Source organism: Pristiophorus japonicus, chromosome 20, assembly GCF_044704955.1.
Source record: "Pristiophorus japonicus isolate sPriJap1 chromosome 20, sPriJap1.hap1, whole genome shotgun sequence".
Classification (NCBI taxonomy): domain Eukaryota; kingdom Metazoa; phylum Chordata; class Chondrichthyes; family Pristiophoridae; genus Pristiophorus; species Pristiophorus japonicus.
The window spans coordinates 98,998,533-99,011,521 of NC_091996.1; the positions used below are offsets into that span (position 1 = coordinate 98,998,533).

At 55.5% G+C, this 12,989-nt stretch overlaps 1 protein-coding gene across 1 annotated transcript in view; it reads left to right on the forward strand.

The window, feature by feature from the left end:
- Positions 1-445: 445 nt before the first annotated feature.
- LOC139233043 (diacylglycerol O-acyltransferase 2-like) overlaps positions 446-12,989 on the forward strand; it is a 50,806-nt gene continuing 38,262 nt past the window's right edge. The window contains exons 1-4 of the mRNA XM_070863563.1: positions 446-516; positions 3,869-4,073; positions 10,143-10,317; positions 12,862-12,989. The exon at positions 12,862-12,989 is cut by the window's right edge and continues 75 nt beyond it. Coding sequence (XP_070719664.1) covers positions 481-516; positions 3,869-4,073; positions 10,143-10,317; positions 12,862-12,989 — 544 coding nt within the window. The 5' untranslated portion in view covers positions 446-480. The remainder of the gene's footprint in view (positions 517-3,868; positions 4,074-10,142; positions 10,318-12,861) is intronic.

Genomic DNA, 12,989 nt, shown 5'->3' on the forward strand with positions numbered 1-12,989 from the left:
AGAGGATGTTTCCACTGATGGGGGAGACTAGAACTAGGGAACATGGTCTTAGAATAAGGGGCCGCCCATTTAAAACTGAGATGAGGAGGAATTTCTTCTCTCAGAGGGTTGTAAATCTGTGGAATTCTCTGCCCCAGAGAGCTGTGGAGGCTGGGTCATTGAATATATTTAAGGTGGAGATAGACAGATTTTTGGGCGATAAGGGAGTGAAGGGTTATGGGGAGCGGGCGGGGAAGTGGAGCTGAGTCCATGATCAGATCAGCCATGATCGTATTAAATGTCGGAGCAGGCTCGAGGGGCCGAATGGCCGACTCCTGCTCCTGTTTCTGATGTTCTTATCGACCAGGTGACGTTACCGCCTCAAAATGGCCGGCAAGGAGTGTTTTGCCCCGCGCCCAGCAGTCTCAGTCTGTGTCTCACCACTTTCTCTTTTGGTGTCTTCCAGGAGGTCGTCGGGTGAACTGGGTCAGGAGGTGGACGATGTGGAGATACATGAGGGATTACTTCCCAGTGTCGGTGCGTTCACCTTTCTCAATTCACAATCCCTTCCACTCCAGCGCACTCAGTGTCACTGAACTGATCGACAGACGCTCAGCCTGAGACCCTGCCACTGGGGAGGCCCATCCTCCCACAAAACTGCTCCTCTCCAACCTCCAGTCTCCCCCTCACTCCCAGCTCTCCCTCTCCCCCTCCCTCTCGCTCCCCCTCCCGCTCACTCTCCCTCCTTTTCCCTCTCTCCCTCTCGCTCTCCCAGCTCTCCCTCTCCCCCTCCCCCCTTTTCCCTCTCTCCCCTCTCTCCCTCTCGCTCTCCCTCTCTCCCTCTCCCTCTCGTTCTCCCTCTCTCTCTCTCCCTCTCACTCTCCCTCTCGTTCTCCCTCTCCCTCGGGGTTGAGGCGCAGATCAGCCACGTCCAGCATTTATATAGCGCCTTTCACGACCACCGGACGTCTCAAAGCGCTTTACAGCCAATGAAGTACTCTTGGAATGTAGTCACTGTTGTAATGTGGGAAACGGGCAGCCAATTTGCGCACAGCAAGCTCCCACACACAGCAATGTGATAATGACCCAGATAATCTGTTTTTTATGTTGATAGAGGGATAAATATTGGCCCCAGGACACCGGGGATAACTCCCCTGCTCTTCTTCAAACTAGTGGCCATGGGAACTTTTACATCCACCTGAGAGAGTAGACGGGGCCTCGGTTTAACGTCCCATCCGAAAGACGGCACCTCCGACAGTGTGGAGCTCCCTCAGTACTGACCCTCCGACAGTGCGGCGCTCCCTCAGTACTGCCCCTCCGACAGTGCGGCGCTCCCTCAGTACTGCCCCTCCGACAGTGCGGCTCTCCCTCAGTACTGCCCCTCCGACAGTGCGGCGCTCCCTCAGTACTGCCCCTCCGACAGTGCGGCGCTCCCTCAGTACTGCCCCTCCGACAGTGTGGCGCTCCCTCAGTACTGCCCCTCCGACAGTGTGGCGCTCCCTCAGTACTGCCCCTCCGACAGTGCGGTGCTCCCTCAGTACTGCCCCTCCAACAGTGCGGCACTCCCTCAGTACTGCCCCTCTGACAGTGCGGCACTCCCTCAGTACTGCCCCTCCGACAGTGCGGCGCTCCCTCAGTACTGCCCCTCCAACTGCGCAGTGCTCCCTCAGTACTGCCCCTCCAACTGCGCAGTGCTCCCTCAGTACTGCCCCTCTGCCAGCGCAGTGCGGCGCTCCCTCAGTACTGCCCCTCCGATAGCGCAGTGCGGCACTCCCTCAGTACTGCCCCTCCGATAGCGCAGTGCGGCACTCCCTCAGTACTGCACCTCCGACAGCGCAGTGCGGCACTCCCTCAGTACTGCACCTCCGACAGCGCAGTGCGGCACTCCCTCAGTACTGCACCTCCGACAGCGCAGTGCGGCGCTCCCTCAGTACTGCACTGGGTGCGTCGGCCTGGATTTATGTGCTCGAGGCCCTGGAGTGGGACTTGAACCCACAATCTTCTGACTCAGAGACGAGAGTGCTGCTCACTGAGCCACCATGACCTAAGTGAATGGCGGAACAGGCTGGAGGGGCTGAATGGCCTCCTGCTGTTCCTGCGTTCCCATTACTGTCTCATATCAAGGTTCGCACCTCCGAGCAATGAAGCACTCCCCCAGCACTGCACGAGATTGTGTGTTCAACATAGAAAGGACGATAGGACCAGGGAGCGGCCATTCAGCCCCTCGAGCCAGCTCCACCCATCAGGGCTGATCTGTACCTCAGCTCCACCAATCAGAGCTGATCTGTACCTCAGCTCCATCTGCCCGCCTTAATACCTTTGGCCAATAAAATATATCCAGCTCTATTCTGACATTCCCAATTGACCCCCGACCTCAGCAACTTTTGCGGGGAGAGCGTTCCCGATTCTCACTGCCCTTTGTGTGAACAAGTGTTTCCTGACATCGCCCCTGAACGGCCGGGCTGTTCTGGACTCCCTAGCCCCAGAGGGTATGGGATGTCTCTATGTACCCGAGCGAATACTTTAAATCATCTTAAACCCTTCAATGAGAACACCTCTTCCTACTCTACAAGCTCGGTCTGTGCAACCTTTGAAGCCCCGGGTGTCCTGATAAATCAGCACCGCTCACCCTCTGAGGCCAATATATCCTTGCTGACGGGCAGGGCTCGAACCCTTGTCCTTCTGACACACTTTGAGCCCTGACATGGGGCCAGCCAGCCATTCCTCGTCAGCGGTTTCAGGTTATCGGTTCCTCGTGTGGAGAACTGCGCAGTTAGCAGGGTGGAGCAGGACTGATGAACCTTTGCTCAGGTGATAAAGAGGATGATACTGTGAAGGCGGCCTTGATCCATCGAGTTAAACATTGCCGACAGAGGAAGTTTACTGCCTGGAGACACAGACAGTCTGAACGGTTGGAGCTGGTGAAATGAATCAGGGGGGATGGGCTTTTATACGCCCTCATTCACACCGCGAAGTGGGTTGAAAAACAGGTATTCCTGGTGACCCGCTATGATGTATTTGTTCCGTGGGTTCTTTGCTTCAGAATTAACAGCAACACATTGCTATTGAGAACCAGCAAAGGTTTAACAATCTCTCTACACATTACCAGTTCATCCACCAGGCTCACAACCACCTGCCCCATCGTGGATCCCCCGAACCCAACTGGCCGGGGTTTTATTGAGTCTTGTAAACGTCATGTGACTGGCTAAGCCACTCCCAACTTAACAGCTCCACCAATCCGTGAGCATCCGTGGCGGTGTGTACTTAACACCCGCCCCTTCCGATTTTCAGCCGCATCTCTACTTAGGTGGCCAGTGCTCCCGCCCGAAACTGGCTGGGGGCCTAATTGATAGATGCAAATAGGGGTCGTGACCCCCCTCTCCCCCGTTGTCAACCAGCGCTGCTCCCTCAACCCGCCCACAAACCTACCGCTTGCATTCATACGGCGCCTTCATCATAGTAAAACCATCCCAAGGTGCATCACAATAGCCGTATCAGGCGATATTAGGAAAGGTGAGGGAGGTTTTAAGGAGCGCCTTGAAGGAGGAGAGAGGCGGAGAGGTTTAGGGAGGGAGTTCCAGGGCTTGGGGCCCAGGCAACAGAAGGCACGGCCACCGATGGTGGAGCGGTGGGAATTGTGGATACGCAAGAGGCCGCAACTGGAGGAGTGCGGAGATCTCTGCGGGAGGGGGGGGTTGTTTACATACGATTGAACACAGTCAGAGTGTGACACCTTCTAACTGTTGGCATGCAGAGCGTGACGCACAAGCAGTGGCGCAGGAAGTCAGGTCAAGGTGCACAGGAAGTGTTCCGGTGCACCTTAGCCGGACTTCCTGGGTCACTGCTTTTTGCGACCCTTCTACCCCTTTAATCTCTGTTTTATCTCCAGCTGGTGAGGACTGCTGAGCTGAGCCCCAAGAAGAATTACGTGCTGGGGTACCACCCCCACGGGATAATGTCGATTGGCGCCTTCTGCAACTTCTGCACTGAGGCCACTGACTTCTCCAAGGTCTTCCCGTCCATCACCCCCTACACAACAACATTGCATGGACTCTTCCGGATCCCTATCTACAGAGATTACATCATGAGCGGAGGTACTGCGGACCGGCGCTCCCTCGAAGCGAGGGTGACTTTGTTCCACCAAAAAAAGGGATGAGTTCTCAGGTGTTTCAGTGAAGGACCTAATATTCCGGATCCCGAACTACATCCCGAAGGGTGGAAGATGCCTGTGGGTGGATTGTTTTAACGTGGGGTGACCGTTGTACACCAGCCACCACACAGGCTTGACAGAGCGAGGTCTTGGTCCAGGGGCAAGGGTTAACCAGGACGGCTGGAGACCTGCTCTGCTGCACGGACCCAGTGCGCCCACATATCGCAGTGTGGGCCGGGCCCGTGCTGCCCCTGGGCCCTCACCTCTCCTGGGCCCCAAACTCACTTCGCTCCGCGATCACTGGCCACTCCCTTGCCCCCGACCTCGTCCTGACCTCTCCCCGACCTCGCCCTGACCTCGCCCCGACCTCGCCCCGACCTCGCCCCTGACCTCTCCCCGACCTCGCCCTGACCTCGGCCCGACCTCGCCCCTGACCACACCCCGACCTCGTCCTGACCTCTCCCCGACCTCGTCCTGACCTCTCCCCAACCTCGCCCCGACCTCGCCCCTGACCTCGCCCTGACCTCGGCCCGACCTCGCCCCTGACCTCACCCCGACCTCGTCCTGACCTCTCCACGACCTCGTCCTGACCTCTCCCCAACCTCGCCCTGACCTCGCCCCGACCTCGCCCCGACCTCGCCCCGACCTCGCCCCTGACCTCGCCCCGACCTCGCCCCGACCTCGCCCCGACCTCACCGCTCCTGCTGTACCTGCCCACGCTCCAGTCAGCGAGCTGGGTTATGGTGACATCACTCTTCACTGCTCTCGCCCTCCTACACCAGCTCGAGCTGTACCCAGCAGATGGTATGTTCCTTTTATGGCGCCGACCATTAATGGACAGTTTGTTGACGTAAATTCCACATCCTCTTTATTCCCTTTCTTTAAGGTGGGACGCAGGTCCCACAAGGAGGCATCACCTGATGCCTCAAACCAGGTGCCCATTCATCGACACTTGATCGACACGCTACCCACCACCTTCAACACTCACTCCCTCCACCACCTCCAACACTCACTCCCTCCACACCTCCAACACTCACTCCCTCCACCACCTCCAACACTCACTCCCTCCACCACCTCCAACACTCACTCCCTCCACCACCTCCAACACTCACTCCCTCCACCACCTCCAACACTCACTCTCTCCACTACCTCCAACACTCACTCCCTCCACACCTCCAACACTCACTCCCTCCACACCTCCAACACTCACTCCCTCCACCACCTCCAACACTCACTCCCTCCACCACCTCCAACACTCACTCCCTCCACACCTCCAACACTCACTCCCTCCACCACCTCCAACACTCACTCCCTCCACCACCTCCAACACTCACTCTCTCCACTACCTCCAACACTCACTCCCTCCACACCTCCAACACTCACTCCCTCCACACCTCCAACACTCACTCCCTCCACCACCTCCAACACTCACTCCCTCCACCACCTCCAACACTCACTCTCTCCACTACCTCCAACACTCACTCCCTCCACACCTCCAACACTCACTCCCTCCACACCTCCAACACTCACTCCCTCCACCACCTCCAACACTCACTCTCTCCACTACCTCCAACACTCACTCCCTCCACACCTCCAACACTCACTCCCTCCACACCTCCAACACTCACTCCCTCCACCACCTCCAACACTCACTCCCTCCACCACCTCCAACACTCACTCCCTCCACACCTCCAACACTCACTCCCTCCACCACCTCCAACACTCACTCCCTCCACCACCTCCAACACTCACTCCCTCCACCACCTCCAACACTCACACCCTCCACCACCTCCAACACTCACTCCCTCCACACCTCCAACACTCACTCCCTCCACCACCTCCAACACTCACTCCCTCCACCACCTCCAACACTCACTCCCTCCACCACCTCCAACACTCACTCCCTCCACCACCTCCAACACTCACTCTCTCCACCACCTCCAACACTCACTCCCTCCACCACCTCCAACACTCACTCCCTCCACCACCTTCAACACTCACTCCCTCCACCACCTCCAACACTCACTCCCTCCACCACCTTCAACACTCACTCCCTCCACCACCTCCAACACTCACTCCCTCCACCACCTTCAACACTCACTCCCTCCACCACCTCCAACACTCACTCCCTCCACCACCTCCAACACTCACTCCCTCCACCACCATCAACACTCACTCCCTCCACCACCTTCAACACTCACTCCCTCCACCACCTCCAACACTCACTCCCTCCACCACCTCCAACACTCACTCCCTCCACCACCTCCAACACTCACTCCCTCCACACCTCCAACACTCACTCCCTCCACCACCTCCAACACTCACTCCCTCCACCACCTCCAACACTCACTCCCTCCACCACCTCCAACACTCACTCCCTCCACCACCTCCAACACTCACTCCCTCCACCACCATCAACACTCACTCCCTCCACCACCTTCAACACTCACTCCCTCCACACCTCCAACACTCACTCCCTCCACCACCTCCAACACTCACTCCCTCCACCACCTCCAACACTCACTCCCTCCACCACCTCCAACACTCACTCCCTCCACCACCATCAACACTCACTCCCTCCACCACCTTCAACACTCACTCCCTCCACCACCTCCAACACTCACTCCCTCCACCACCTCCAATACTCACTCCCTCCACCACCGGCGCCCCCTGGCTGCAGTGTGCACCATCTACAAGATGCACTGCAGCAACTCGCCAAGGCTTCTTCGGCAGCACCTCCCAAACCCGCGACCTCTACCACCTAGAAGGACAAGGGCAGCAGGTACATGGGAACACCACCACCTCCACGTTCCCCTCCCAGTCACACACCATCCCGACTTGGAAATATATCGGCCGTTCCTTCATCGTCGCTGGGTCACAATCCTGGAACTCCCTCCCTAACAGCACTGTGGGAGCACCTTCACCACACGGACTGACAGCACTGTGGGAGTACTGTAAGAGGTGGTTTTCAGGGGGTCATCTTTCCCTTCTGACCTTATATGAGCGGTTCCCACACAAGAGATTAATGTGCAAAGTTAAAGCACATGGGATTGGGGGTAGTGTGCTGACATGGATTGAGAACTGGTTGTCAGACAGGAAGCAAAGAGTAGGAGTAAATGGGTACTTTTCAGAATGGCAGGCAGTGACTAGTGGGGTACCGCAAGGTTCTGTGCTGGGGCCCCAGCTGTTTACATTGTACATTAATGATTTAGATGAGGGGATTAAATGTAATATCTCCAAATTTGCAGATGACACTAACTTGGGTGGCAGTGTGAGCTGCGAGGAGGATGCTATTAGGCTGCAGAGTGACTTGGATAGGTTAGGTGAATGGGCAAATGCATGGCAGATGAAGTATAATGTGGATAAATGTGAGGTTATCCACTTTGGTGGTAAAAACAGAGAAACAGACTATTATTTGAATGGTGACAGATTAGGAAAAGGGAAGGTGCAACGAGACCTGGGTGTCATGGTACATCAGTCATTGAAGGTTGGCATGCAGGTACAGCAGGCGGTTAAGAAAGCAAATGGCATGTTGGCCTTCATAGCGAGGGGATTTGAGTACAGGGGCAGGGAGGTGTTGCTACAATTGTACAGGGCCTTGGTGAGGCCACACCTGGAGTATTGTGTACAGTTTTGGTCTCCTAACTTGAGGAAGGACATTCTTGCTATTGAGGGAGTGCAGCGAAGGTTCACCAGACTGATTCCCGGGATGGTGGGACTGACCTATCAAGAAAGACTGGATCAACTGGGCTTGTATTCACTGGAGTTCAGAAGAATGAGAGGGGACCTCATAGAAACGTTTAAAATTCTGACGGGGTTAGACAGGTTAGATGCAGGAAGAATGTTCCCAATGTTGGGGAAGTCCAGAACCAGAGGTCACAGTCTAAGGATAAGGGGTAAGCCATTTAGGACCGAGATGAGGAGAAACTTCTTCACTCAGAGAGTGGTGAACCTGTGGAATTCTCTACCACAGAAAGTAGTTGAGGCCAATTCATTAAATATATTCAAAAGGGAGTTAGATGAAGTCCTTGCTACTCGGGGGATCAAGGGGTATGGCGAGAAAGCAGGAATGGGGTACTGAAGTTTCATGTTCAGCCATGAACTCATTGAATGGCGGTGCAGGCTAGAAGGGCTGAATGGCCTGCTCCTGCACCTATTTTCTATGTTTCTATGTTCCGAAGCACTCCCACACCCTTGGTTCTAGACACTGGAATTATGAAGGGACTGTGACAGATTTGGACAGACAATCGGTTTCAAGGTAGGAAGCAGGTATGGCTTTATTGTGTTTAAAAGGAAGTAAAAGGCACACCTTTAATAACACACACAGACCATACACAATGAGGGGTACAACACATTGAATAAAATGTCAAATTACAGCCTGTGGGGAAAAGAATACAGCTTAAACTCTAAATGGGGTAAAGAGGAGAATGCAGATACATTTACACAAGTTATCCCAGCCTCTCCCCTCCCAATTCCCCTAACGAAGTTATAGCTCTGGGGGTTCAGGGGCCATGCTCACCAATTTCCTTTTGACAGTTCCAACTCCGGGGTTGGCCTTAGTTGTCCACGTTCTGTAGTCTGTGCCCCTTGGTAGCGTAGGACCAGCTTGCAGAGTGGAAAATCTTCGGTTTTTCTTCGGTTTTGTCGGGTTGGTTCCGGTTGACTGTTTGATTGGTCGCGATGGCCCACAACTTTCCGATAGTGGTTTTGAAAGCCTGTTTGCTGTCGTGGTGCTGTCCTTCTGGGTTTTAGAGATTCTTTTCGCCGATGTTTCGGGGTCCCACTTTTCGAGGCTGGTGTAGAACTTATGCAACGAGTCTGCTAACTTAATAGTGTCTCTAGAAGCATCCCTAACTGCCAGAACAGGCTTCAATTATACTAAAACAGGCTTCCTTATCTTTGCGCCAAATCAGTTCTTGGGCTTTGTTTAAACTGTTCTGTCCATTGATTTTCAAATGTCTCCTTAGTCAGTGTTTTTGGTGGGCTAGTCAGCAGTAACTCGATTAGGGTGTGAGAATGTGCTATCACTGGTTTTGCATTGTTTTTGGATTGTCCAGTTTCCTGACCATCTCGTTGGGCCCATGATTTCCTTTGTGCTTGATTGAGTAATTTGATTGTCTCTTCGGGGGTGAATTGGTGCTGCATAGTTCCCCCAGACAGTCTGGGATCCTTAATACACAAATTTGCTTCACAGAGGTTAGCCCCTGTATTCGGTAACTCTTTTTCGCAGCCAAAATGTTGTAGAATCTTAAAATTGATATGCTCCTTCCCCTAGATGTTTAGGGGATCTCAGGCTTCTGTAATTTAGCTCCATTTTGAATTCCCTTTCCCATGAGTCCAAACACTGGGGGGGGGTCTCCATGAATGCGTCCCCTTTTATCCCCCGCCGGCCTCGTCTGCCCCTTTAAACTCATTTTAAAAGTCCAGAAAGGGATTCTTCTCCTCTGCAGCGAAATATTGGTAAATTCTACAGCACCTTCACCACACGGACTGCAGCGGTTCAAGAAGGGGGCTCACCACCACCTTCTCAAGGGGCCATTCGGGAGGGGCAATAAATGCCGGAGTGAGTGTTGAAGGTGGTGGGTAACGTGTCGATCAAGCGGCTGCTTTGTCCTGGATGGTGTCGAGCTTCTCGAGTGTTGTTGGAGCTGCAACTCATCCAGGCAAGTGGGGAGTGTTCCATCACACTCCTGACTTGTTCCTTGTAGATGGTGGGAAGGCTTTGGGGAGTCAGGAGGTGAGCACTGGCCGCAGAATACCCAGCCTCTGACCTGCTCTTGTAGTCACAGTATTTATGTGGCTGGTCCAGTTAAGTTTCTGGTCAATGGTGACCCCCAGGATGTTGATGGTGGGGGATTCGGTGATGGGAATGCCGCTGAATGCCAAGGGGCGGCGGTTAGACTCTCGCTGCCTGGCACTTGGTGATGCAGAGGATCGACTGGGACGATATTTCTCTGCGAGCCGAGACTTGCAGACACAAGCTGCTGAAGTATTTCCCTCCCTTTTCCCCCAGGTGGGTGCTCGGTGAGCAGGTCCAGCCTCAACCATCTCCTGTCGAAGAGCGGGACAGGCAATGCCGTGGTGATCGTGGTCGGAGGGGCAGCGGAGTCCATGAGTGGCAGACCCGGCGAGCACGCGGTCTTACTCAAGAACAGGAAAGGGTTCATCCGCATGGCTGTACAACACGGGTACGTAGAGCAACATCTCCTTAATAAGATCGTAAGAAATAGGAGCAGGAGTCGGCCATTCGGCCCCTCGAGCCTGCTCCGCCATTCAATAAGATCATGGCTGATCCAATCATGGACTCAGCTCCACTTCCCCGCCCGCTCCCCATAACCCTTCACTCCCTTATCGCTCAAAAATCTGTCTATCTCCACCTTAAATATATTCAATGTCCCAGCCTCCACAGCTCTCTGGGGCAGAGAATTCCACAGATTTACAACCCTCAGAGAAGAAATTCCTCCTCATCTCAGTTGTAAATGGGAGGCCCCTTATTCTAAGATCATGGTCCTAGTTCTAGTCTCCCCCATCAGTGGAAACATCCTCTCTGCATCCACCTTGTCACGCTCCCTCAGAATCAGCCACTTGTCGAATGCTTGGGATTTGAACAGCTGTCGATCAGGACTCTCCCTCAGACTCCCAAATTGGGCACTGAGCCAGGCGCGGAGTGAGGGGTGGGGAGGTGGGGTCAGGGGCTGGGGTTGGTGGGTGGGGTTTGGGGCAGGAGTGGGGTTAGAGACTGGGGATGGAGGTGGGGTTAGGGGCTGGGGTGGGGAGGTGGGGTTAGGGGCAGGGGGAGGTGGGGTTAGGGGCTGGGGTGGGGAGGTGGGGTTAGGGGCAGGGGTGGGGTTAGAGACTGGGGGTGGAGGTGGGGTTAGGGGGTTAGGCGCTGGTTGGGTGGGGTTAGGGGTTAGGGGTTGGGTGGGTGGGGTTAGGGCCTGGGGGGAGGTGGGGTTAAGCGCTGGTTGGGTGGGGTTAGGAGTGGGGGGAGGTGGGGTTAGGGGTTAGGGGTTGGGTGGGTGCGGTTAGGGGTGGGGGGAGATGTGGTTCGGGGTTGGGTGGGTGGGGTTAGGGGCAGGGGGAGGTGGGGTTAGGGCCTGGGGGGAGGTGGGGTTAGGGGTTAGGGGTTGGGTGGGTGGGGTTAGGGCCTGGGGATAGGTGGGGTTAGGCGCTGGTTGGGTGGGGTTAGGAGTGGGGGTAGGTGGGGTTAGGGGTTAGGGGTTGGGTGGGTGGGGTTAGGGGCAGGGGGAGGTGGGGTTAGGGCCTGGGGGGAGGTGGGGTTAGGGCCTGGGGGGAGGTGGGGTTAGGGGTTAGGGGTTGGGTGGGTGCGGTTAGGGGTGGGGGGAGATGTGGTTTGGGGTTGGGTGGGTGGGGTTAGGGGCAGGGGGAGGTGGGGTTAGGGCCTGGGGGGAGGTGGGGTTAGGGCCTGGGGGGAGGTGGGGTTAGGGCCTGGGGGGAGGTGGGGTTAGGGGGTTAGGGGTTGGGTGGGTGGGGTTAGGGGCTATTTGAAGAGAGTCCTTTGTGAAACATTTCTCCCTCGACCAAAACATGTTAATTGGGCAGTGCTGTTTGCTGGGCACAAATTGCCTGTGCGTTTCCTACATTACAACTGTGACTACACCCCAAAAGTATTTCATCAGCTGTAAAGCGCTTTGGGACATCCCGAGGTTGTGAAAGGCGCTATATAAATGCAAGGACTTTCATCTTCTTTTCTCTCGCTCCTCCTCCGATAAACATCAAAAGAAAGAAAGACTTGCATTTATATAGCGCCTTTCACAACCTCAGGTGTCCCAACGCACTTTACAGCCAATGACGTACATTTGGGGTGTAGTCACTGTTGTAATGTGGGAAACGCCAATTTGTGCACAGCAAGCTCCCACACACAGCAATGTGATAATGACCAGATAATCTGTTTTAGCGATGTTGATTGAGGGATAAATATTGGCCCCAGGATATCGGGGAGAACTCCCCTGCTCTTCTTCAAAATAGTGCCATAGGATCTTTTACATCCACCCGAGAGAGAGCAGATGGGGCCTTGGTTTAACGTCTCATCTAAAGATGGGCCCTCCAATAGTGCGGCGCTCCCTCAGTACTGCCCCTCCGACAGTGCAGCGTTCCCTCAGTACTGCCCCTCCAACAGTGCAACACTCCCTCAGTACTGCCCCTCCGACAGTGCAGCGTTCCCTCAGTACTGCCCCTCCAACAGTGCAACACTCCCTCAGCACTGCCCCTCCGACAGTGCGGCGCTTCCTCAGCACTGCCCCTCCAACAGTTCGACACTCCCTCAGTACTGCCCCTCCGACAGTGCGGGGCTCCCTCAGTACTGCCCCTCCGACAGTGCGGCTCTCCCTCAGCACTGCCCCTCCGACAGTGCGGCACTCCCTCAGTACTGCCCCTCCGACAGTGCGGTGCTCCCTCAGTACTGCCCCTCCGATAGTGCGGCACTCCCTCAGCACTGCCCCACCGACAGTGCGGCTCTCCCTCAGCACTGCCCCTCCGACAGTGCGGCGCTCCCTCAGCACTGCCCCTCCGACAGTGCGGCGCTCCCTCAGTACTGCACTGGGAGTGTCAGCCTGGATTTTGTGCTCGAGTCTCTGGAGTGGGACTTGAACCCAGGACCTCCTGACCCAGAGGTGAGGGTGCTGTCCACTGAGGCACAGCTGCACACATCCACTCTCTCTCTCGCTCCTCCCTCAGAGATAACGTTGTTCCTCCGCTCCTTTGCTCTGCAGGGCGGACTTGGTTCCCATGTACAGCTTCGGGGAGAATGACATCTTCGACCAGGTGATTTTTGCGCCGAACAGCTGGATGAGGTGGTTCCAATTGAAGTTCCAGAAGTACGTGGGCTTTGCGCCCTGCT